We start from the raw sequence: 27,564 nt of genomic DNA, 5'->3' as shown, positions 1-27,564 counted from the left end.
ACCTTGAGGGTGTCATGCTGAGTGAAGTAAGCCAGGCAGAGAAGGACAGAAACCATATGTTTGCACTCATAGGTCTAGCAGGAAAACAAGAGAGACCTAATGGAGAACCAGGGGGAGCAGAGGAGGGAGAGAGAGTTGGGGAGAGAGAGGGATGCAAAACTTGAGAGACTATTGAATACTGAGAATGAACTGAGGGTTGAGGGGGAAGGGGGACAGGGGAAAAGAGGTGGTGGTGATGGTGGAGGGCACTTAAGGGGAAGAGCACTGGGTGTTGTATGGAAAACAATTTGACAATAAAATATTATGGAGGAAAAAAAAAAGAAAAAAAAAAAAAAAGGAAAGACACTGCCTTTTTCCCACTGCATATTCTTGGCTCTTTTGTGGCTATAACTGTGGTTTTGTTTGGGAACTTTATATCTTGTTCTATTGATCAATGTGTTTATTTTTGTGCCAGTAGTATACTTTTTTTGATGACTACAGCTTAATAGTACAGCTTGAAATCTGGAATGGTGATACCTCCAGCTTTGTTTTTCTTTGTCAAGATTGTATTGTCTATATTTTAGAATTATTTGTTCTAGTTCTGTGAAAAATTCTATTGGTATTTTCATAGAAATTGCATTAAATCTGTAGACTGCTTTGTAGCAATCTATAGATCTTTTTAAAACAATATTTGTTCTTCCAATCCATGAGCATGGAAAGTCTTTTCATGTGTTTGTATCATGCTCAATTTCTTTGACTAATGTTTTATAGTTTTTGGAGTACAGGTCTTTTACCTTGTTGGTTAAGTTTATTCCTAGACATTTTATTATTTTTGGTGCATTTGTAAATGGAATTGTTTTCTTAATTTCTCTTTCTGTGCTTCATTACTAATGTATTGAAATGCAATGGATTTCTGTACAATGATTTTATATCCTGCAAGTTTACTGAATTTAGTTATCATTTTTAATGATTTTTTGATGAAGTATTTAGGGCTTTCTATATATAAAATACCATCTGCAAAGAGTGAATGTTTTACTTCTTCCTTATCAATCTGGATGCCGTTTGTTTCTTTTTCTTGTCTGATTGCTGTGCCTAGGATTTCCAGTACTATATTGAATAAAAGTGGTGGGAGTAGATTTCCTTGTCTTCTTCCTGATCTTAGAGAGGAAAGCTATCGATTTTTCACTATTGAGTATGATCCTAACTGTGTTTTTTATATATAGTCTTTATTACGTTGAAGTTTGTTCCCCCTAAACCTATTTTGTTAAGAGCTTTTATTATGAATGGGTGTTGCATTATGACAAATTCTGTTTCTACATTTATTGAAGTGATTATATTGTTTATATTCTTTCTCTTATTGATGTGATGTGTCACATTGATAGATTTGCAAATATTGAACCACTCATATTCTGGGAATAAATCCCACTTGATCATGGTAATTGGTTTTTTTTAATGTATTATTGGTTTTGGTTTGTTTTTATTTTTGAGGATTTATCATCTACATTCATCAAAATTTTTGTTGTAGTTCTATTTTTTTTTTGTAGTGTCATTATCTGGTTTTGGTATCAGGGTAATGTAGGAACCATAGAATGAATCTGGAAGTTTTCCTACCTCTTCTTTTTTAGAATAGTTTGAGAATAGGTTTTACCTCTTCTTCCTTTTAATTTTTAGTGAGAAAGAGAGTGAGAAGAGAGGGAGAGAGAGAATGTTAAGCAGGCTCCACACTCAGCACTGAGCCTGATGTGGGGCTTGATCCTATGACCCCAGGATTATGATGTCAGTCAAAACCAAGAATCAGATACTAAACTGACTGAGCTGCCCAGGTGCCCCAGTATTAAATTTTCTTTAAATATTTGGTAGAATTCATCTGTGAAGCTGTCTGTTCTTGGACTTTTGTTTGTTGGGAGCTTTTGATTACTAATTCATTGCTGGTAATTATTCTGTTTAAATATACTATTTCTTTCTGATTCAGTTTGAGAGCTTATATGATTCTAAAAATTTATCCACTTCTTCTAGATTGTCCATTTTGTTGGCATGTAATTTTTCATGATGTTCTCTTATAACTATTGGTCTTTCTGTGGTGTCAGTTGTTGTTTCTCCTCTTTCATTTCTGATTTTATTTATTTGAATCCCCCTGGCTTTTTTTTTTAAAATTAATCTGGCTAAGGGTTTATTGATTCTATTGATCTCTTCAAAGAACCAACTCCTGGTTCCATTAATGTGTTCTATTGTGTGGTTTTTTTGTTTGGTTTGGTTTTGTTGTTTTTGTTTTGTTTTGTTTCTCTTTTTGTTTATTCCTGTCTATTATTTCCTTCTACTCCTTTTAGATTTTGTTTTTCTTTTTATAGCTTATTTAGGCATAAGGTTAAGTTGTTTAACTGAGATTTTTCTTCTTTCATGAAGCAGAGCTGTTTTGCTATAAACTTCCTTCTTAGAACCACTTTTGCTGTATCCCAAATATTTTGGACCATTCTGGTTTTATTTTCATTTATCTCCATGCATTTTTTTAAATTTCCATTCTGATTTCTTGGTTGACCCATCCATTTTTTTAGTAGCATGTTATTTAACAGCCATGTATTTGTGCTCTTTCCAGATTTTATCTTGGGGTTGATTTGTAGTTTCATACCAATGTGTTTAGAAAAGATGCATAGAATGATTTTGATCTTTTGAATTTTTTGAGGCTTGTTTTGTGGCCCAATATGTGATCTATTCTGGAGAATGTTCCAAGTGTTCTTGAAAAGAATGTGTATTCCACTGTTTTAGTTTGGAATATTCTGAATACATCTGTTAAATTCATCTGGCTCAATATGTCATTCAAAGCTACTATTTCCTTATTGATTTTCTGTTTGGGTGAACTGTCTATTGATGTAAGTGGGGAACTAAAGTCTCCTTTTATCATTGTAATATTATCAATTATTTCCTTTATGTTTGTTATTAACTGCTTTAAGTATTTGGGTGTTCCTATATTGGTGCAAAATTTTTTATAATTTCAATGCTGTCTGTTGGACTGTTCTCTTAATGATTATATAGAGTCCTTTGTATCTTGTTTCAGTCTTTGTTTTAAAGTCTATTTTGTCTAAGTATTGCTACCCTCATTTTCTTTTCAGATCCATTTGAATGATAAATGTTTCTCCATTCTTTCACTTTCAATGTTCATGTGTCTTTAGTTTTGATGTGAGTCTCTTACAGGCAGCAGATAAATGTGTCTTGGTTTTTTTTTTCTTTATTCTATTTCAGTCTCTTAAAGTTCAAGTAATTATTGATGGGCATGCATCTATTGCTGTTTTGTTACTTGTTTCATGCTTGTTTTTGTAGTTTCCATTTCTTTCTTCTCTTGCTCTCTTCTCTCATGTCTAATTGATATTCTGTAATGATACACTTGGATTCCTTTCTGTTTTTCATCTCTATCATTGGCTTTTGATTAATGGTTACCAATTCAGGTATTTTTCTGCACATAGCAGTCTATATTAAGTTGATAGTTGTTTACGTTTGGACTCATTCTTTACTTTTGTTCTCCCCAAGTTTTAGGTATATGGTGTCATAGTGTACATCCTTTTATTCTGTAAGATCCTTGATGGATTTTTACAGACAGACTTATTTTTACTATTTTTGTACTTCCTACTTTTCTTATTCTTGTTTATGGTCTTTCCTTTCCCCTTAAAGAGTCCTTGTTTAGAGACTGGTTTAATGGTCATGCATTCCTTTATCTTTAGCTTGCCTGGGAAACTCTTCATCTCTTCTTTGATGCTGAATGATAGCCTTGATAGATAGAGTACTCTTGGGCACAGACTTTTTCTTTTCAGCACTTGGAATATATCATGCTACTCACTCTGGACTATAATGTTTCTGTTAAAAAATAAGCTGACAGACTTATGGTGTTTCCCTTGTTGTAATTGTTTTCTTTCCTCTTTCCAATTTAAAATTTTTCTCTTTATCACTACTTTTTGGCCATCTTAATTACTATGGGTCTTGGTGTGGACCTCTCTAGATAGATTTTGTTGGGGCTCTCTGTGCCTCCTGGATCTAGATTTCTGTTTCCTTCCCCAGATTTGGAGAGTTTTCAGCTATTTTTTCTTTGAATAAATTTACTGCCCCTCTTTTTTTCTTCTCCTTCTGGGATCCCTATAATGCAAATCTTATTATGCTTGATGATGTCCTTAATGCCCCTAAGTCTATTCTCATTTTGCATAATTTTTTTCTCTCACTTGCTCAGCTTAATTACTTTCAATTACTCTGTCCTCTAGGTCACTGATTTATTCTTCTGATTCAACTAGTGTACTATCAATTCCATCTAGTGTATTTTTAGTTTCATGTATTATGTTCTTCATCTCTGACTGGTTCTTTCTTATATCATTATTAGGAGTCTCAGTGAGGTCCTCCATTGTGTTCTCAAGTTCAGTGAATATCTTTAGGATCATTAGTTTAAATTCTCTATCAGGCATATTAATTATCTCTGTTTCACTTAGGCCTCTTGCTGTGGTTTTGTTTTGTCCTTTTATTTGAGACATATATTTCTGTCTCCTTATGTGTTTTTTTCTGTGTTAGAAAAGTCAGCTACCTCTCCTGCACTTGAAAGCAATGACCTTATGAAGAAGAGGCCCTGTGGTGTCTCAGTGCAGGGTCCCCCGTTCCTCATAACCTGGCACTTCACTGGTGTCTCCTATGTGTGATGTATGCAGCCTGTGTTGTAGCTGAGCTGATTTTTCCTTCAGCCCAGTCACAGGCAATGGCTCTCTTTACCTGTTGTGGGCATTGTTCGTTCCCTGTGCTGTTAGTGGACCAGTCTGGGGACACTTTCTGCTTGAGTTTAGTCCGATGAAGCATTTGCTGAGATGCAATAACACTGAACTGTAGGTTGCTTTCTCTGTGTTGTCCCCTCAGAAGCTTTCATTGGTGGGGAGGGACTGCTATGCGACCAGCTGTTTCTAGTTCAGTACTGGGGCTTCCATCTGACTGGTGTGTGTATTTATATTTCCTTCTCTCTTGGACAGGAGTCACTTTGGAGTGGTGGTGGCTAGTGCAGGTAGGGGCTGCCTACACACTGCCAGGCCTGTGGCTCTACCCTGTATGGGTCTGGTGTATTGGAGAGGGCAAACCTGCTGAAGCACAGTGTGGGAGGCAGGCGGGGGGCAGGGTGGAGGCACTAGCCACCTCTGAGTACTGCCAATCCTCTGTGTGAGGGTCCCTGCGGTGCCCAGACTGAGGCAGGCTGTCCAGAGGGGTGGACTGGCTGAAGCACAGTGTAGGGGAGTGGGGTAGCAGTAATAGCAAGTTAGGTAGTGACTCTCGCAGGTGGCCCTATGTCAGTGCAGGGGTGGGGATGAGGGTGGGGGAAGGGGAGGACTGGAGTGAGCTATGGCTCCTGCCAGGTCCTTTGTTTCTGGAGAAGTTCCCCAGTGATTTCTGTCCCTCCTGGACACACTCTGAGAGATTAGCAAATAGCTCTCCTTCCCATGTGCTGCAGGTGTCTTTCAAACTGCCGTTTCTATGTTGTATCTCAGGGGGCTATTTGCTGTGCTGTTTTTTAAGTGCCAGACTCAGTTTCTTCTCATCTACTCACTGGCTCTCCACTAAAGCTGATTCTGCTGATTTTTAAAAATTCCAGGTTTTAAGTCCTGCTGGTTATACGAACTTATGAAACTGAGCCCCTCTGCTTTTCAAAGTCAAGCGCTATGGGGATTCATCTTCCCCATGAGGGCTCCCTGGTGTAGGAGTTTGTTTCTCTCCCCTCTCAATGTCATGGTGTCCTTCCTGCCCTCAGAGAGTCCTGGGAGTCTGTTTAATTCCTGACCGCTACTCTGTCCTTCATACCCTCTTTGATGGGGTGTCTTCCCTACATATGGTTGTGGAGTTTATTCTGTCAGTCTTTGGATCATTTTCTGGGCTATTTACACTCATGTCAGTGTTATCTAGTTGTATCCAGAGGTGAGCCTGGGGTCCTTCTATTGTGCCATCTCCCTGGACGTCTCTGCAGGGTGATCTTTGAAATACAGTTTCAAAAGTGCCTACCAAAAATTAACATTGTTTGCCTAATTATCAAGGCATTTCTAATATAAATAAATATTTTAGATCCAGATAAAGAATTAATAATACAGTGGTTTTCAAAGAGTAACATATGCAAAAAATAAGGCTAACTTGGTGAATTTTTAAAAAGATATATTCAAGTTGTTCACCTCTCCTTTATTATAATATCTTATTCTATTTCTTTTTAACATTTTCTTTTTCTGAAGTGATAGGCATTTTAGATAATATAGATTTTTAAATGTCATTACTTTTCAAATGAAAACACTGTGTCCCATTCTTTCCATTTTGATTTTATGATGATACTCAAACTCTAGAGATCACTGCTCAGTATTTTTTAATATACCTTAAGGTAGATTAGAATATGTGTAATCAAAAGTATTGGTCATAAAAAAACCCAGAGAATTTCTTAGAATCAGACAAAAAATTTTATTCAGAAGGTCTCTAGGGAAGTTGCAAGGTTTCCATGTTCAAAGTAAAAACTCTCCTTAACCCCACCCCTGAAATGATAATAATGCATCTAGCAAATGAGTATATGCATGTGCTTCACATTTCTTCTTCTTGACACAGGGCTCTAAGGAACCCCTGAGGTCATGATGATTGCCTAAGAGTGCTAACAGGCTCCTGTGCCGCCATAGAGAGCCGCGGCAAGCACTCTAAGCAGGTGCGCAAGGGTGCCGGAGTTTGCTTGCATGTTTCTGATCTTCTAATCTTTATTCCAAAAAGCAGCTTCCTTATCCTTTAGGAATCAAGCTATCCACAGAACAAATAATACCCATGGAGTACACTAGGCCCCAAAGAAATGCAAGCTGTTTCACATGGCTCTTAAAGACTTCTGGGCTCTGATGTCAGCCTCTTGCTCCTTTCTTCTTCTGCTTCTTCCTCTCTCTGCCCACCTTGGCATCTTGGCCTTTCCTCAGTTCCTGGAATCTGTCTATCTGCTTCCTGCTCACTGCTTCCTCACAGTGCTGTGTTCCCTACGCTGAATGTTCCATCCTGTGAGCTCCACCATTAATGATTCAACATAAATTTCACCTCTTTGAAGATGTTTTCCTCAACTATCTTATGTTAGAAGGCCTCCACTCCCATCTAGTAATCCTCATCTCGGCATATACTTTGTTCCTTCATATTTGTTTATTACTTTATTTCTAGCTACCCCACTAGGCTCAAAGTTGTAAATGGTCATGGTTCATGTCTGCTTGATTTACTAAAAAATTGTAGCAGCTGGCACTGATTAATATGTGTTGAAAGAATAAATTTTTTAAAAATGGATGGATGAAATCTAGGAACTTTTTCTTGTAAGAAATGTATTTTGAAACATCAATTAATAAATAAATGTTATTCAGTATTAATTTGAGGCACAATTGCTAGTCCACTACTTGATACACAATAGTTCTGTGATGAATTGTTACTGAGTACAATTGTGATTTCAGCATTTTAATAATACATCAAATAAATAAACTGTGGCCAGAGGAGATAGATCTAAATGGTTGAGGTCTGCAGGTCAAGCTGTGTGAGAAATGAATGAGAAAGAGAACCCTGGATAACAAAAAACCGGCCTTACTACACACAGAGGTCAGAATGAAGATATGTGAATGAATATTCTGGGATAAAACAGTTGGCTAAAGATGAAAAAAAACCTCCTTAATAATTAAGATGTTAAAAATATAATTTTCTCTCTTAAGACAGGGTCAAATTCCCATTGGAAGACTTTGAGTAAGGCTGTTGGGGATACGATAGATAAGATTCATGTATTTGGAAAATAAATGCATTTTATAGTATCTCAGATTATTTGAACTATCTTTAGCTATATTTAAACTATGATTAGTTTAACCATATTAAAAAAATAGCTATGGAAGTAACTGGTGACTAAACAATTTGATATTTAGATAGGAAACAACCTGAAATCAATCTGAACTTTATGAGAAAAGCTCTGATTTTTCTTCTTTTATACTCACCACCTTTCCATTATATGTTCTGTCTCTGGCTTATAATCATTTATTTAGGTCAAAACTCTTAGGACGTTATTTACCTTATGTAACATCTTATCCTAATTAGGGTTATCTGGAGTGCAAGGAGAAAAGCATCATTAACTGAAGTTTAATTTTCTTAAGAGGCATTAATGTTTCCTGGAGGATGTGTGCAATTGTGAGTGGTTCTGTCTACACATGGAGAATGTGGAAGAGAGGTAAAGAATTTAGTCATACAATTCCCTTTCTGAAATACTATAGCCCAAACTTTCAGACCATTAAGAAAATGCTGTTTACAAAGAGTAGACCATAGTCAGAGAGATACATACAACAAAGTGGTTAAGGAGCCACTCAAGTGCCACAAAGAGAGTCCATGTGAATGAAGAAGACAAAGTTTAGTAAGTTAAAATGGCTACTTTTCTTCAAGAGAGAAACTATCACAAATTCACTGAGAAATGTGTCACGAGGAAACAAGTAGAAAGGAGATGTAATATGAGACACACTGTGGGAATCCATGCAGCAAGTCACGTGAATGAAGAGGAGCAGGAGTAGCCTCGTTCAGATCAGAAGGTCAGTTGTTCAGTGTTGGAAATTCCACAAGGACGTCTATCAGAAAGTGTCATGTAACTTGGTGCCTCTCCGTGTATACCAGGTGTCTTTGTCTACTTGGGCTGCCATAACTGAATACCACACACTGAATGATGTTTATTTTCTCATAGCTCTATAGGCTGGAACTCTGAGATCAGGGTGTCAGCACAACCACATTCTGATGAGGACCCTCTCACAGGCACCTTCTCACTGAGTCTTCATATAGCCTTTCCTTGGCATGTGCACATGGAGAAAGAGTGCTCTCTCTCTCTCTCTCTCTCTCTCTCTCTCTCTCTCTTCCTCTCTTTCTCTCCTTGTAAGGTCAACAATCCTATAAGATTAAGACCTCACTCTCATTTAAACTTAATTATCTCCATCAAAGCCTCATCTCCACGCACAGTCAAATTGGGAAATGAGGGCTTTAACATATGAACATAGGGCTTCAACAGGGAGGCACAATTCAGTCCACAGCACCAAATGTCAGGTATCAGGAATCGAGAGAAAGAGCTGCAGCATAGTGGTATGTAGGAAAGGGCTGGCTGGCCTCAGGGGCCGGAGACAGGAGATGGGGTCCTTATCCTGGCTCTGCCAGTAATCTAGGCTGAACCCAGTTCCTTCATCATACCTCTAAAGCAAATACTTTGTGTATGGTACTGTTTATATCGTAGAAACTGCTATAAAATTGAAAAAAAATACAATGTTCTCAGACTAAAATTTGCTTCCCAGACAGTTATTTGATTGAGTTTCATTCAGTTTTTCCTTCAAAATCTATCTACTATATATATATATATATAATGATTATATATATATATATATATATACACACACACACACACACATATATATATATACTCATTACTATTGAATACATGGTGATCAAAGGGTCACACAGTTTAATTAATTTGTTTATTATTTTTAGTAAGTTGGTTAGATATAGACCAGATCACACTTCTGTCTTACTAAAAGTTGAATCTTTTGCCAGTGTCTCAAATCACTTTGATTTTCTAGATTTCTTTTGCTGGCAAGTCTAAAATGTTTCAGTCATTAACTGACTAGAATAAAAATTCAGAAGAAAAATATTTAATTAAAAAATGTTTGTCTTCCAAGAAAAATAACCACAAAATAATTATTTGAAGAAATGTCAATTGTTTAAAAAGAATATGTATACGTAAGTAACAGAATATGTAGAAGTTTTTCTTATTATGCCTAAATACTTTTGAAACATAAAATATTTTATCAATCATAAATAAGCCATAGATTTCTCATGACAGTGATTTCACACACTGCAATATTTTTGAGGAACAAGAAAATAATCTTGGAAACGTCCTTCAAAACAACCAGTGAAGGCAAGTCTTCTGAAACCATCTTCTACTTATTGTTTTCAGTAACTTGTTTCCAATAGAAGTGAGAAGAAGTTGTCCACTTGGACTGTATTTACATAAAATGAGTAGAGAGGAAAAGCAAAATAGAAGAAATCTGGAATATATAACCTAGAATCATATTACATCTGACTGAATGCAACTCAATATACAGCTGCCTATGAGACAAACATGAAGGCACCAATGTGATGCCTCCTAGAACTTGGAAATAAAATGGCCTTCTGAGAGATGACACGGTAAGTTTGTATCGATTAAGAATGTGATTATTCATTTGTTTGGTGTATGCTAACAACAGCATCTGGTGGCCCATTGGATAGTGGGTCCATAGACATATTTATTTTGTCATCACTCTATTAGTCCACAAGTAATTAAGAAAAAAAAGAATGAAAGAATAGCCAACATTTAAGTGTTTTGATATGTCTTGAGAAACTGAAAGATCTGCCATCCTGTGCCCATGTTCCAACACGGGCCCACTCAGCTGCTGCTGAGTAGCAGCTGTGTCATTTGCTGGGTGTTCTCATTCTGGTCTGCCACAGTCTCCATGTCCCATAATTTTCTATATCCAAGAAGAAATTCCTTTGCAATAAATCATGCCACATGTGCCATTGATTTTTTTAAACACTTGAACTATTACTGGTGTGACCCCAAGAATCAGGACTTGCCAACTGAATGTAATCTCATGATTATCTTTAAATATGGGAGTGAAGAGTCATAACATTCAGAACGTAAGCAAGGCAATTTTCGCAGAATCACTGGAAAACAACTTGGAGTATGCTAGTAATTTAGGAAGTGAAATCTTTACTATATGGAATTCTGTTTGGAGGAAATCTATGGGAAGGAAAGGGAGTCATCAAACAAAACCGAATGGTTTATACAGTCATTTTTAACAATATAATATGATTACTTCATGTTAGAAGTAGGCAGATATATAATCCATCAAGAAAATGGAAAGCAAAATTCCAGGTTGATCGTGTCACAGCGGAACTTGGAAATCTGTCTCTCTTGATTCCCTTCAGAAAGCTAAGCCATGTATTACTCTATCAAAGGAAATGGGGCCATGGGTGATTCACCAAGGAGTAAGTGGGTACACAACCCAGAAGGGTCTGTGTTTTGAGGAACCTTATCCACCTTTTTTTCTACTTAGATGCCCAATGGCCTCTGCTTATCTGGAAGCACTATTGATGCCTGCTGTCAACTGAAAAAGTCCCATTAGCACCCAGGGTGGGTAGATTCACAGCATGGCTTCAGGTTTTCTATTGTCAGTGCCCTGGACAGTAAGCAGTAAAGTGAATTTCTGTTCTGTCTCTTTCTCTCTCTCTGTATTCAGGAATGGGTGCTTTTGCAGCATTTCAATTTGTGCTTGTCTGGGAGAGGAAGCAGAGAGAAAGGTGGTAAAGTGGATAAAATCAGGCACAATGGAAGCAAAATGGCTGGAGAAAGAGCAGAAACTGCAGAGGCTTGCTAAAACCTAGAGGATCCTTTTTCTGCAAGAGCACCCTTGCGCCTTTGCAAACCACTGTGGCATCGCTTTGCTCTGCTCCGCTCCAGAACTCTGTAGGGAGTGACACTGCTAATACCAGCACTGCTGTCTCTTCCTATGATTTTGTACGTGGACAGACTCACATCTGTACTTCCTCAAAACTATGGCTTCAGGAATGGGGAGAAGAACATTTGTACAGGGAGTAGCAAGCACTTCCATCCGCACCAGTAGATGGGGGACTCCAGTGGAAGCAAGCACCATTTCTGGATAGGCGATGAAAGATGTGTCCCTGTGCCTGGGCCTCGGGAAAAAAGGGGTTCCTCACCACGGCCATGGGGTATATACTTTCTCTGCACCTTTTTAACCACCTTTCTTTCCTTCACTCTTCATCTCTTCTTCTGCAGAAGAAAAATGGTACTCAGACCATTTCAGTGCAAAAACAAATTTACTGTTGTGCGAAGAACTCCAGCGGACAAACTTTACAGTTTGCATACCCACTCCACTACTCATTTTATTTTGGAAATGGCCAACGCAATTATCAGGCTCTGGCTGGTAATCTAGTTCTAGTCCTCGTAATATTCGGTTTTTACTTACAGTCCAAGCCTCAAGTGAGTCTTGGTCCAAAAGGAAGTATAATCTTTCCATCATCTCTGGAATTTAGGTTTAACCCTCACTTAAATACCACTCTTCCCGCATCCAATAAAATCTGCTTCAGATCAATGAATGCTTTCTGAACATCAACTAAGATTCAGCATTGTCTCATCTCCTATAGTGGTTGTCATCTGAGGTAGGCTTCCCTAGTCTGGGTCTTCTGAAATAGTCGTCATTTTATGGCTTTATGGTTTGGAAAAATATCCACAGATTTCCATTTGCCAAACCTTGCTTTAATTAGAGAGGCCTTTTCACTTCTTCTAGAAGAGAACTTCCATTATACCTCTCCCATGGCCCTGTAGTGATGGAGACAGGGGAGGGTAGATTTAGACTACACAAGCTGTGAGCAGTATCTGGGTTTCTGTCAAGAAAAATACTTGGCTGAGATGGCAAATTTGCCACTAAGGAAGAAGAGGGACCCCAGTGATTTTAACAAACCAAGAAACAAGCCTCATAAGAGTCTATGTGCATGTGCTTAAAGGGGTCTATGAGGAAAGAGAGAACTGGAGAGTCCCACTTGAGCTGCCCCCATTATCTTAAGCCTACTATCCCCCATTATCTTAAGCCTACTATCATATCTCCTTTCCATTTTTCATAATTTTTGATCCCCATTATTTAGAAAAATTCATTATGCTTTGATTTCTTCCACTGTTTCTCCTAATCTTCCAAGGCATAATCTTAAGAGCACTTTTAGGGATGCCTGAGTGGCTCAGTCGAATAAGCATCCAACTCTTGATCCGGTTCGGGTCATGAACTCATGGCTTGTGAGTTTGAGCCCCTTGTCAGGCTCTGTGCTGATAGCGTGGAACCTGCTTGGGATTCATTCTCCCTCTCTCTGCCCCTCCCCAGCTCATTCTCTCTCTAAATAAATACATAAATAAATATTTTAAAAATAAAGAGCACATTTAAAGCATTCACTGAAGCGAAAGGGAGTGTTGGCGAGTCCTTTAGGTAGCTGTTTAATTTTTATTGTCGCCATGAAAAAACATGCTTGCTGTATTGGTCAGGAAAATAAGACATTTCATTAACACAGAAACTAAGTGTAAGGCAGAAGGGAGGTTTTCAAGCCACCCTTAATAATTTTGCCCCACAGAGGTGACTTTTATTTACCATTAAGAATGATGTACACATGCATATGTGTACATGTACATAAACGCAATACAGGCACACACAAACGTGCATACATAACACAAATAACATACATTTACAAATTACCAAAATTTCTATTTGTATGCTTTTAAAAATATCTCTGGTATATAGCAACCTTGCCCACACGTATGGAATTTTAAAACTACTACCTATAATGTCAACTTCTTCAATTTTAATTTTGCAACTGCAAATCAAAGAAAGACAATGATACATTGGCATAGTGGCTATTGAGCAGACAGAAGATCATGAGGTAGAAAGCACAGTTAGAATAAAAAGGAGCAACATGAGAAAATTAATGTTTGTCCCTGATTCTGCTTCCATGCTGTCAACTTGCTCATTGCTTTGTTTCAGGGACTATTTCAAAGCAGGAGATCATTTCCTCTTCCTAGATTCTTTATGACCAACATTTAAAAAGTCAATACGAAATCAGGTAGGACAGTCCCACAGTCATTTACCATTTACTCTAATTTACTCACAAGTGTTCACCAACTTGAAAAAAGAATTACCTTTGAAGTTGGTTAAACATTTTTCTTAAGAACATAAAAATGCAGAAGTTTTTTCTTTTATCCTTTTATGCAAATGACTCTGGTTGTATAAAGAATATATCACATTCTTTTTTAAATAACAAAGGAAGAAATATACCTTTACAAAGCAAAATTAAAAAAAAATCCTTCAAATGGCAATTACAATTGTTCAGCAACAAAAAAATGCTTGAACAATGCATGTCAAATACATGCTATATCTGCGCAGACCAAGCAAACCTATTCAATGAGATAAAATAACATTTTAACCAACATTTTGACTTCCAGTTCAGTTCTTTTAATTTTTTTAATGTTTTTATTTATTTTTGAGAGACAGAGACAGAGCACAAGTGGGGGAGGGGCAAAGAGAGAGGGAGACACAGAATCCAAAGCAGGCTCCAGATTCTGAGCTGTCAGCACAGAGCCCAATGTGGGGCTAGAAACCCCAAACCACAAGATCATGATCTGAGCCAAAGTTGGATGCTTAATAAACTGAGCCACCCAGGTTCCCCTCCAGTTCAGTTCTTCGTGGACCAATGAGTAACTGAAATGTAGCTGCCTTAAATCTTCCGTAAACAGACTCCTGTTGGATGAGCTGTTGGCAGGAGGGAAGGGAGGGCTTTTAAATATATTATTTCCTTAGGTTTCTAGCAAAAACACTATTTTCCACAAAGTTTTTGAGGAACAGTGTATATACAAAGCTTTTGTTTACCTTTAAAGATAATTTTATGATCCCAATGTCCAATGAGTATGTGAGAAAAATTTCTAATGAGACTATTTTGATCTGGCACATTTCTCTATATATATTCATAAAGTTAGTTTCCTTATTCTTTGGATTGTATTTTTCCTATTCGAATAGGACACTCTTCTATTCTGGTAAAAATTAATCCCATTCACTTGTAAAAATAATGAAGGGATATCTAATTCCTCAATGGACAAAGACACCAAGTCATTCTTTGTTGAATTAGTATTTAAGAAAAATAAAATAATTGCTTATACTTGATTGTTAAGATAACAGATCATTGTATAATACTATTTATAATGGACAAATTCACTGTTTTTAGGTTCTTCTTTAAAAATGTTTATTCATTTTTGAGAGAGTGAGGCACGAGTAGAGAGAGAGGGGGACAGAGGATCCAAAGCAGCCTCTGTGCTGACTCAAACTCACAAGCCATGAGATCATGACCTGAGCCTAAGCCGGATGCTCAACCAACTGAGTCACTCAGGTGTTCTCTGGTTTTTAAGTTCTTTGGGAAGGTTTGCTAATGTTCTTTGTAAAAATTTTCAGAACATGAATTTTTTAGAAAAGATTTATTTTTAAGTAATCTCTACCCCTAATGCAGAGCTCAAACCCACACCCCAAGATCAAGAGTTGCATTCTCTACTGACTGAGCCGGCCAGGCACCCCTAGAACATGAAATTTTAAACAATATTTTACTCTGTGCTCTTTTTAAATGACAGAACAAGTAAAACTTTGCATTCAAAAATGACCACTGTGCAGAGTCTAACCTAGGATATTATAAACTAAAAAATTTTTAAAGAAAAAAAATCTGATAATCACAAATCATTGCATTCATCTCTGAAAATTGAAAGATTTTCCAGGATAGAATTCATGAAAACCTAAAAAGTTAGGAAGGATTACCAGCATTATATTTTTTAGGTAGATAATCCCATTCCCAGATGAGATGCTTTCAGTTTTGGAAGTACCTTAAGACCCCCTTTAAAAAAAATGCTGTGACTAAGTGAATTTTTAACTTAAACATATAGTTTGCGAATTTTTCTTTTAAATACTGTTGGTCCCAAATGGGATCAATACTACAAATCCAAAATAATATAGATAATAGATAGATAGACAGATAGATAGATAGACAGATAGATAGATAGATAGATAGATAGATAGATAGATAGATAGATAGAGATATTGCCTAAAAGGTGAATGTTAGTGTTTCCCATAGCTTTGCTTTTTTAGCCGTGGATTGGGTAAACATGAGATGTTTACAAAAGAGCTAGAAATTACTTCTAAAAGAGAAATAATTTCAGCAGTGTTAAATCTATTCATTCAATTCAATGCCATGGATTCCAAGCTATTATTTCAATTTAAGAGCTCAGGCTTGAAATACCATATAGAGAATAGCCCAAACCCAACTGTTCCCAAGGGCTGCAGAGTTCAATTCTTCTCTTGTTTCTAGGCAGATTCAGACATCTATGCATCACTGGGGCATGAACAGAAAGGTTTTCTTTCAGGGATACACAAAAAGAAAATTAAAGCAGTCTCTTTTCATCCTGAATGTTAACCACCCTTTCTTAAAAGGACCTTCATATATTTGATGCATTCCTTAATAGAGGATTGAGTGCCACATTAGCAAATTTCTTTATGACAAATGCAAAAAGCAATGAATATGAATATACACATGCATGTTTTGTTAAAAAGAGACCCTTATCTATCTTAAAACTACCTAAAAGATGCAAGGTGGAGAAAAGTCTCTTGAATACTTCTTAAGTGTATTATACATCATTGCTAAAACAATTTTTTAATGCATTTTTTCATACCTCAAGTTGAAACAGAATATTTGAAGTGTCTTGTATTTGTTCTCTTTTTATATTTTAGAGAAAGAGAGAAAGTATGAGCAGGGGAGAGGGGCAAAGGGAGAGAGAGAATCATGAGCAAGCCCCATGCTCAGCAGAGAGCTCAACACAGGGCTTGATCCCATGATCTGGGACCATGATCTGAGCTGAAATCAAGAGTCAGACACTCAACCAACTAAGCCACTCAGGTGCCCCAGCATTTTCTATATTTGCAATGGCTGATTTACGTGTAATGTTTAGATCTAATGTTGTTTCCATCTGAGTGACAATTATTTGGCAAAGACCCATGAGATATCTTTGACCAACCCACCGAAACTTATGGGTGTCACATAAAATTACAGAACATCATTGTTTATCAGAGGCCTACAGTCTTTATTTTCAAATGCATTGATGCTACTCTGTAGAGTGCATAGGACTCTGTTAAATAAAATAAATGGCAAAGACTTGATGTGATTTAGTGCCCATAACTGGTATTAGTATTTCTAAAAATTAAGTTTGCATCATAGAGGCTGCCAGATTCATTATGCTACAGATCTTCCTGGGAAGAAGTAGTGGCCCCAGTACTTCCCCAGATGTAGTCATAAAAAAATCTCATTGTTGACATGCCTGTGTCAGTTCAGACCTATTAATCTTTGAGATACAATCACTTTATTATTGTTTCTGATTCTGAAAAACAAAATCACAGAAAAAAAACCTAGTCCTTAAGACATATTCCTTTAATATAAAATGGAACTGTCCAATGAATGACCCTAGAAGATGTCTCTTTGTTGCCCAGAAGATACATAGCTGAAGAGGTGGGCTATACGCCCCACAAGGAGATAGGCTCAACCTGAGCTCAATCTTCCGCTGCACCTGACAACCCAGCCTGGGTGCTGGCTCTTCCTAAATGGCTGGCAGGTAAGCCAGCGCAGCTTGTGCCTAACCTCTGAGTACTTATTTCCTCTGCACAGTGCTCCTGTGGTGCTTGTCCAATAAAGAGGGAAAAGCTAATGGGATCCAGCCCTGCCTGGGGCACTGTCCCACAGTGGGATACTTCTCCATGGGCTGTCCAGATGAAAGGAGACTCAAGCAGCTGTTGGCCTTGCTGTTCCTGACTTCCAGCCCACACTTACTGGCCACTGGCCCCTTCACCTTGTGTCCTTTGCTCAACATGTAAAGACTGGACACATTCTGGGTACCAAAACATTTCATCTGGTTTTTCAGCATGATTTTTAAAAATCAGCCTGGATAAAGATCTACACCTATGACATTAAGCAATACTATAATTTTTATATAGAAATAATAATTTTCATAAGTGTGTTTAAATGTCCCATTGGAAATTGTTCTGGATAAAGAGAAAAATATGATTGCAAGATGATACAATAAAAATTCAACTGATAAACAGTTACCTGGTGTTCCCTCTATTACGAGTTTCCTCTAACTGCCCTGTTAATACAAAGAAAGGCAAAAGACCTAACAGGGACCTAATGAATGGAAATCGAAGTAGGAAAAACTCTACACTATTTTTTAGTTAATCTAAGGGGTCTGGTGGGGGGGAGGTTAAGTATGGTATTTTTCTTTGTAAGTGAAGGTCACAAGAATATTATTCACTCTAAAACATACTTCTTCTTCTAAAAATAAATTATATGACTAACACACTTAATAATTTTACAACCTGTATGTATCACTATTACCATGCTGTTACTGCAAACAAACTCCATTAGCTAATAGTGAAACACCATAGAGATAATTCAGTTATTCTTTATGGAACTCTTTAAAGGACAACTATGACTCTTTTTTTCATTTTCGTTTCGATAAAGAGCTGGCATGTCAAGCTAAGACTAATCTATAATTGAGTAAGATCTATGATGCTCTATTTTAATCCTCATCATCTTTTGAGAGGATGAGCAAGAATTTCAGGTGAGTTCTGCCTGATCTATTATTTTCAGTACATTTTCTTCTTGGAAGACTAAAAGTCCTCGTCAATATTCTAGAAGAAACTGAATGGGATTAAATCAGAAGTTTACAACTAGGTGTTTATGCCAATTACTAAAATAGAAGGAATTAAAGTAGATTTTGTCGTCAGTTAGCATACAGCCGTTGGCAATACAGAGTTGAAGACCTGAGGCCAATTTCCAGCCGATATGAGACGGATGGATGGTGTCTAGGGTGTAACGGGTCACCCTGTCAGGAAAGGGGATGACAGGGATCTACAGCTGACTCTCAGAATCGAGCAAGAACCAGAAGGTGGGGCAAAACCTCTGTCACGGTGGTTAATGTAAGTTAATGATTAGAAATCTAAGTATTTCTGAAATTCTTACATTTCCCCATAACTCTCCTCTAACGGCTATTTCATTTTACCTCACAACAATTCTTATCTAGGTTTAATTCATCTTTCCACCCCTCAGATTTGGACTTTTGAATGCAGTTCCTTGGCATAGTGTTATGAACTAAACATTTGTGTCCCCCTGCCCACCCCCCCCAAATTCATATGCTGATGCCCAATCCCCAATGTGATGGCATGAGGAGGTGTGGCCCTGGGGAGGTGATTAGGTCATGAAGGCGGAGTCCTCATGAATGGAGATTAGGGCCCTTATAAAGGAGACCCCAGAGAACTTTCTAGCCCCATCAGCCATGTGAGGACGCAGCAGAAAGTCAGCCCTCTATGAGCCCAGGGGAGGGCTCTCATCAGACACCAAACCTGCCGGCAGCTTGATTTTGGACTTTGCAGACAGCAGAACTGTGAGACATGAATGCGTCTTGTTTAAGCTGCCCAGTCTGTGGTGGTTTTGCTCTAGCGTCCTGCACAGATTAAGACACACAGTCTAAAAGGGAGTTTAGGTCCCTGACCCTGCCTATCTGTGTAAAACTCGGTCTAGAAATATCTTGATGCCAACCCTCTCTTCCCTCACATGGTTCGGATGTCACCTTGTCTCTACATTAATCTTTTTTTTTTATTTATTTTTTTTCCATAATATTTTATTGTCAAATTGTTTTCCATACAACACCCAGTGCTCATCCCCATAAGTGCCCTCCACCATCACCACCACCTCTTTTCCCCCCTCCCCGAATGAACTGAGAGTCTACATTAATCTTAACTCTCTACAGAATGAGGGTCTCCCTCTGGGTGCTGATTAACTTATGCAGTATTCCTTTTCAATCACACACCCTCACGATGCTTTCTGTCTCATCTCCTGTGGAATTAAGTTGGACCCCTACAGTGCTTCAATTCACTCTTGAGTAAAATAAGTGTGCTTCTCCAGGATTAACTTCAGTACTTCCTTCACACAGCTTTTTGATTCTGCAACCACATACTGAAGCCTCTGCAAGTTTAAGATCTCCTAAAAGTGGAAATGTTTTATTTAAAAAAAATCTACACCAGCTTTTCACATTCATAATAAATATGGTAGCACAGCTACTGAATATCAGGTGGTACTTTTCTTTCTTTTGGAAAATATCACAAATCTGTAGTAGTATCAGATTTGGCTCATGGGTAAGTATTATCTTCTCTGAGTTCCCTGAGTGGAACAGCAGCCTGACCAAAGAATTAGCATGGCAATATTCCACAAATTTTCATTACTCTATTTCCGTGAAATGGGATGACGTGTCATAGTACTACCCTATATTTATATTCATTATTGAGAATGTCAGGCCTCTGAAATGGAGAAAGCTTACTTAGACTTGAGACACACAAGCAGTAAGGTTTTCATTATCTAAGAGCATTCAGATGTATTTTCTATATTTCACATATACCAGGAAGATTCTGCCCACATGGGGCATTACAGAATTTGCCTGTTTCTATGTAAAATAATCATCAAAGCAACCCCAATATCTTTTAGATTAAGTATTTGCCAGTGACTTCTTTCCTTTCAAGTAGATTGCTTAGTTTTGGACTGCAATAAAATATTAGGATACATATAATAACCTCGTGTGCAGCAAATAGCAATTGATAGCTTTTTAGAGAAATCTATTACAAAATTTGTAAACGTTAAGATGCAGACACAACAGGAGAACCCTAATAAGGGACCATGGGAAGGGCAAGGGGGTAAAAGAAAGTGAGGGAGAGAGAGGGAGGCAAAATCATGAGAGACTCTTGAATACTGACAACAAACTGAGGGCTGAAGAGGGAGGAGAAAAGGGGAATGGGGGTAAATGGTCATGGAGAGGGGCACTTGTGGGGAAGAGCACTGGGTGTTATATGGAAACCAACTTGGCAAGAAACCATTAATAAAAAAAAAGATGCAGACACAACTTGACATGTGCTGTAGGTGAAGATCAGAAAGAGTTTCCACGTATGCATCTAGGAGAGAAACAGCTGGTCTCTGAGGTTTAGCTATACCCATCACACATATTTGCTGACCATTCTCAATTGCACCGTCCTCAGATACAAGCTTTAATGTGAATGCAGATGGTACAACTGACACGCTTGCAGTTTGAGCTCAGTACCAAAATGAGGAATCCACAAGCCGTGTTGTTGGTAAGCAACTCAATTTAATCTAAGGTTTTTCAGAACACTGAATTCTTCAACACTAACAGCTAAATCTGCTTTGTGGTCTAACTTTCTGCAACTCGAAGTGCGGCCTGTGGTCCAGCCACATGTGCAACACCCGAGAGGCTGTGAACTGGCTCACAATTTCTGAGTCAGTTTGGATTGTGGAGTTATACTTATATGATCCATAATTCCTATCTGTAAATATCCCCCTTTTCAAGTCATCCCAGTGCTTTTGAATCAAGGCATGAAAAAAAATTGGGGCACATGGGTGGCTCAGTTGGTTGGGCATTTGACTTTGGCTCAAGTCATAATCTCACAGTCCGTGGGTTCGAGACCCATGTCAGGCTCTGTGCTGGCAGCTCAGAGCCTGGAGCCTGCTTCAGATTATGTGCCCCCCTCTCTCTTTGCCCCTCCCCCACTCACTCTCTGGCTCTCTCTCAAAATAAAATAAAGACATAAAAAATTTTTAAAAAAAGAAGAAAAAAGTAACACTTGACAATCCTTTCCAGAAACATTTTCATTGTTCCAAGAGAGGGAATATGAAGCTCAAAATATCGGATGTAAATAAGTGATAAAAACAACATGTTTGTTCAGGGTGTTAGAATAGAATTTGTGTTGGATTTCCTTAAGGTGAAGAACTGTAAGTTACCAACACCATGACAAGGAGTCAGCCTATGAATCTGATCTTCACGAAGATCAATAATTGTCACTGCTCAGGGCTTCCCCATTCCATGAGGTGCCGCTGAGGCTAAAGCTCTGTGTCAGCCAAAAGAAGAACAGCCAGCAACAAGGTGGAGACACATGAGCTGCTTGTCCATGCACCTGTCCCTGGGGTCATGGGATTCACTGAATGCTGTCCAAACAAAGCTGCATCATGAACGGAATCCAACCTTACCTGAAAGTCTTGGAAGCCCTTATATTCCCAAAGGAATTACAAAAAGTCAGACACTAGTGACTGCTTTTAATACCTACCAATTTGAAGAGGGCACTGTTCTTCCTACCTGGCCATGTGGTCATATGTCCACATGAACAGAGAAAATACAAGAAGAAAGGTCTTGAATAAATCAACATTCAGACCAACTGAGGCATTTGCCATCTATTGATTTCCTACTCACTCATCAGGAAATATAATCAGTTTCAAAATATCTTTATATCTTCATGGGGAGAATATTAAAAAAGAAAGAAAACAATGGCAACAATAACAAACTTCAACTGGAAGAATTCTGTAATTGCGATACTAAGTTTTCACAGTCCCTCTATGATCTGTTCTTGTGCTTCTTGTGCTGAGCCAGAAAAAACACTGTCACCAGATTTAGAGAATAGCAGTCTTTGTTCATCTCTGAATGAATTTGTGCCAGATTAGTAAGTATTTTGTTTTTGTGTTTGGTGAAAGTGGGATATCAAGTCTAGACAACGGCAGAAGTGGAGGACACGCACATGAATGTCATTCTGGGTGGTTTAAGTCTCACTGGGATACAGATCATTTTAACAGCCACTATTACAGTCAGGGCTCTGGGACAAGATCATTGAGATTCTTGACATCAACTTTGGAAGCATGTGAAGGAAAAAGCACATGTAGTCTTTCGTGCCCATTGCTTGTATTAAATTAAATAAATCAAAATGTTTACTCCTAAGACATACGAAAGACTTTGTCATAATGCTGGCACAGAGTAGCTACTCTATAACCATTTGGTTCCTTTCTTCCTTATTTCTGTTTAACTCAATCAGGCAAAAATATTTTCCCTAAAAGAGACACAACAATATTCAAAAATGCCATTTCAAGGGCCAGGATAAATAAATTTCACAGAGAAGTTTCAGATGTAGGCTTTTGTTTCCAGAACTAGAGGTAGTGCCAAAGAGTGACTTACGGGGCTTGAGTTCCCAGTCATCTTCATTATCCCAGAACCCCATCAGAATAAGTAAACTCTTAAAAATAAAAGCAGTCATCTTGTTATGAAATCTAGCTTCAGGAGAGGTTCCCTTCCAGTCAGACTGAAACCCTTAAGTTACTTTCACATCAATATTCGGGTGCTGCCATTGTCCAAAATCATTACATTAATCAAAGTGCCATTTACTTTTCCTTATACTACAGGAAGCAATATCAAGTAGAAAAGATAAACCTTGGGAGGCAGGCAGGCCTGGGTTTAAATACCAGCTCCTTTATTCACTAATGGAAGAGCTTAGGAAAAATACTAAACCTAAATCTGAAATTGCCCACATGTAAAAGTCACTGAGATCACCCAGTGAACCTGGAGACACAAATCGCACTAGGCTGGTGTCAGGACCAGGCAAGATGATATCCATTACTGTGCCTGGCAGACCTTGGCACCGAGTGATTACCCAGCACATAGCTCTCTGCATCTGCACTATTCTTCCTCCCTTTTTTCCCCACTGATTCAAAACCACTGACATTATGTGAAATCCTTTGTTAAGGTAGAAAAGAGAAAAACTGGCTGAATAACAAACTCATGGCTATAGTAACAATTGGGAGTGCATTTTGAGGCGTTGTTAATACATCCCTGAGCAAAGGGATTTTCTACTTTACAAAAGATTAAGAAAATTCAGCATCCTGCCTAGAGATCACAGAGTTCTAGGAATGTGTGTTCTCCTCTTTGAATCTCAGTAGGCTTCCAGTTCTGGACAGAGAGTAAACACCTCTGCTTCTGTGCAACTCTGCTTTCTTTATGCTGCACCCCAGCTAAAGAGTGCTCAGGGAAGAAATATATTGCCCTCTCCGAGTTGCTGGAACAACACCATTGCCAAAATAGCAGGCACTCTGCAGGAGTCAGAGTAGCCTCTTACAGGTGTTATATGACTTCCGCTCCTGGCACATCCTCTGTCGCCTGCTAAGGGGCCTGGCTGGGGCAGCTGGAGACCACCAGAGTCACATACTGGCAAAGGAGATGGAGAGGGGTTTTGAAAACTGCTGGGCTTCTCACATACACAGAATCCCAATGGCCTGTGCTTCAAATCTTCTGAAGACTCCTCTCACTGTGCAGGAACAAACTGATGCCTTGATACTATTTGGAGAACTGTGTAGCGTCTGTTTCATGAAGTTGAGTTCTTTTCCGAAATAACCAGTTTCAGGGTAGTAGAAAGAATACTGTTTGGTTCTTAAAAAGTAGGAATCGGTCACGAGGAGAAAATAGGAACTAAAACTTGAGTTTGAGAGAGCACACACAGACAGACAACGGCCAGACCAAGGATGACAATAGAACTCTTACACAACCTCTACAGCAACCCATCTAGGGAAACAACCTTAGCAACAACCAGCCCAGAATGATTAGGACTTGATGAATAACTGACAGCTTTCCTATTTTTTGTCCTGACATCTAACTCAGTTAAAACCAAATATGCTCCCCAAATTGATCACATGAAATGCTCTGCTTCTAACTAACCCACCTCCAGCTTCCCCATGCCAACAACTTCCAGTCCTGAGCGTACTTGAAGCCTTCTCTTTTTTTCCGTGAGACACTTACCCACTACCCTGCCTACTTTTGAGTCTCTGCCAAAGGGAAGTAAGGGAAGCTGACTCTTGCTAGAGCAAACTGAATAAATAGCCTCCATTCTTGTTTGGGTGGGTTTTGCTTATTTCCATCAGATTGACCCCTTTGTTTTTGTTAGAGCTGGTGGACTAACAGGATCATATTTTGTGATTTGCAATGCTAAGGACAATGGAAATTTAAATAGTGTAATATTACCCTTGAGGCCTCTGGGCAACCCTACAGGCTGCCTAAAATGTGCCCTCAGCAAACTTCCTCACTCATCCAACCCAACTCCAGCTGTCCTCATTCCACTCCATAACTCCAACCATGACAAAGAATTGCTTACAGTCACCGAGTGACCAACCATTCCAGTTTGCCCAGAACCACCTTGCTTTTAGCACTGAAAGTGCTATTCCCCAGGAAACCCCTTAGCCCCGGGTGAAATGGGACAGTTAGTCACTCTATGAGACTCTTCAAGGATGCCCTACTGTTCTAAGATTAGCCATTGAAGATGCAAGTCACTCTGTCAGGAATCTCCTTTCTTACTACAGACAGGATATCAACCTGGTGAACTCCTCTCAACCCGGCAAGCCCCTGCCTAAATGTCCTCTCCCAGGCTAAGCCTCTTTGGTAATGGCCCATCCCCCAATCCCAAGCAGGTGCTCTTTCCCTCCTTCATGCCATCCTATAGCCAGTATATATTCTTGTACATATCACACAGTGGAAAGGTGATTTGATCACACAGTGACTTCCTTGCAGGCAGGTGCTGTATCGTGTTCCTCTTTGTGCTTTCTCACGGTCATCACCATATCAAACCAATATTTGTCTTGTTCCTTGAGCAAATGAATTCATCAGTGACTAAATGACTTAGCTATGATGTATTAACTTATTTAGTATAGTTAAAATGATTACTGAATTACTGAATATTAACTAATTATTTACTGATGGTTAAGCTGATCCTTACAAAAAGTCCAGAAGCTCTAGACTGAGCTGAAGGGTCTATATATACATAGGGAGGAGTTGGGTGCTTTACAGGAAATATATGCATCAATCCATTTCAGTTACCCAGAATCTTTACCTACCTCAATCTGGGTGGCGTTGTCCTGCCCATCATCCAGTAGCAGGTCCGTGAAGCCTCTGGGCTCTGGGGAGTCTTGGCCCATGCTTGCTCGGTTCGAGTCTACTGCCTTGAGAGAGTCTGAGTTCCTTTTCCACCGGTGACTGAACACATGTGTGTTCACTTCGACTTCCTTTTCTGTTTGGGGGAAGACCTGAGCAACTCGATATTGCCAATCTGTTTGAACAAGAAATAAAATGATGAGTTGCCACTTGCTATGAGTGCTATGCTATACACATGTTAGCTAACAGAGCAGAAAAATAATTCTGCTAGTCATGAAAATAGGAGACAAACTCATAACAGTGGAATCTGTTTAATTGTAATATTTTGAGTTCGTATGAACAGCTCTGTGTAGAATGCAATTTTAAAACATGCCATAAATCATGACGATGGTTAATGTGCAGATCCAGCAGAGCCCCCAAAACAGATGTGCAGGCCTAAAGCAATGCATTTTATTCCCTTCCCTCCCCACCCTCTGCACACACACACTTCATAAACATTCTCTAGTTGTTCTGAGAAAATAAGCTACAATCCAAACAAAGAAATGAAACCTAGTGATTCTTGGCACACTTGAAAATAAAAATCAGACGTTATTAGCTTGTGGGTTTATATTCCTTTCACACAAGTTTTGCTGGGCAGCAAGGAAACAACAGTGTATTTGAATGGTTAAATAATATATGGAATGATCTTTGTGTAAATGTGCTAACCTGCTTTGTTGCTCACAAGTCGGATTTGGTTCATTGCCCACCTCACTTAATGAGCAACACCCTCAAGGAGGCATCACAAGGGCTCTTGCTCATATGTGCTGTTCTCACCTTGGACTCTTGTCAGGGCGGTGAAGGATGATAGTGATAGGCACTTAGAGAAATGGATGGGAAGGCAAAGAGACCAAATCACAAAGGTATTTTAAAGCCATCTACAGGGACTGGCCTTGCTGACCCAGCTCATCCTACTACTACAGGAGGGAAAATAAGATTTAATCATTACTCCTAGTCTTTCATTTCAGTAGGTCAGCAGGGGAAGGTGTATCACAAATATGGGAAATTCGGTTTCTGACCAGGAAGAACAGGCTTCTTCTATACAACTATTACCCAAAGATATGAATTGACAGGCTTTATAGCTGGCAGGATACACATTCAAAAAGGGCTTAGAGAGCAGTGATTTAATTATAGCTGTGATACTGCCCTCAATAGGAGAACATTCCAAGAAACCAAAATGTATTTAATGTGACTTATTATAGGATGGTATCAGCTACTTAGAACTCTGGTAACTAAGTTAAAGTTAACACTCCTTCACACGTGATCTAAAACATTTTCTTTCAACTCAGAAAGGTGCTAATAATTCTTCTAGACATAAAGGATACTTTTTAGTTTCACCATGAACTTAAAAGATCTCCCACTGCTTAATGTTTTGGCAGATGCAGCCCAGAGACAAATACCAACATATTACCACCATAGTGTTGGTACTTTAGACTTTTCTATAAACTCCTGGAATATGAGCTCAAAAGAACTGTGAAGACAGAAGTGCCCAAGAGCTCCACAAAGAGGAACCCAAGAGCTAGAAAAATGTAGCACCATGCATGATTCATAGAATTGTCGTAAGGCTGAACAATCTCAGGTCCACAAAGGGTCAGGGTCCCCTAAGTCAGAGGAAATGTTCAAGAACTATGGCTAATGAGTACTGTCATCATCACCATATAAAATGTACAGCCAATTAATTTTCGACAAAGCAGGAAAGAGTATCCGATGGAGAAAAGACTGCCTCTTTAGCAGGTGGTGCTGGGAGAACTGGACAGCAACATGCAGAAGAATGAAACTAGACCACTTTCTTACACCATACACAAAAATCAACTCAAAATGGCTGAAGGACCTGAAGTGAGACAGGAAACCATCAAAACCCTCGAGGAGAAAGTAGGAAAAAACCTCCTAGACCTCCACCGCAGCAATTTCCTACTCGACACATTCTCAAAGGCAAAGGAAATGAAAGCAAAACTGAACTCTTGGGACCTCATCAAGATAAAAAGCTTCTGCACTGCAAAGGAAACAATCAAGAAAACTAATAGGCAACCGACAGAATGGCAAAAGATAGTTGCAAATGACACATCAGAGAAAGGGCTAGTATCCAAAATCTACAAGGGACTCACCAAACTCCACACCCAAAAAACAAA

General features: G+C 38.7%; 1 protein-coding gene across 1 annotated transcript in view; it reads right to left on the bottom strand.

The window, feature by feature from the left end:
- Positions 1-27,564, bottom strand: part of PLXDC2 (plexin domain containing 2) — a 438,555-nt gene that overhangs the window by 242,067 nt on the left and 168,924 nt on the right. The window contains exon 2 of the mRNA XM_029954388.1: positions 25,363-25,574. Coding sequence (XP_029810248.1) covers positions 25,363-25,574 — 212 coding nt within the window. The remainder of the gene's footprint in view (positions 1-25,362; positions 25,575-27,564) is intronic.

The sequence above is a fragment of the Suricata suricatta genome, chromosome 10, assembly GCF_006229205.1.
Source record: "Suricata suricatta isolate VVHF042 chromosome 10, meerkat_22Aug2017_6uvM2_HiC, whole genome shotgun sequence".
In the NCBI taxonomy this organism is placed as follows: Eukaryota; Metazoa; Chordata; class Mammalia; order Carnivora; family Herpestidae; genus Suricata; species Suricata suricatta.
Note: the sequence above shows the minus strand (reverse complement) of the source record. Positions and strands in the feature narration are given on the sequence as shown.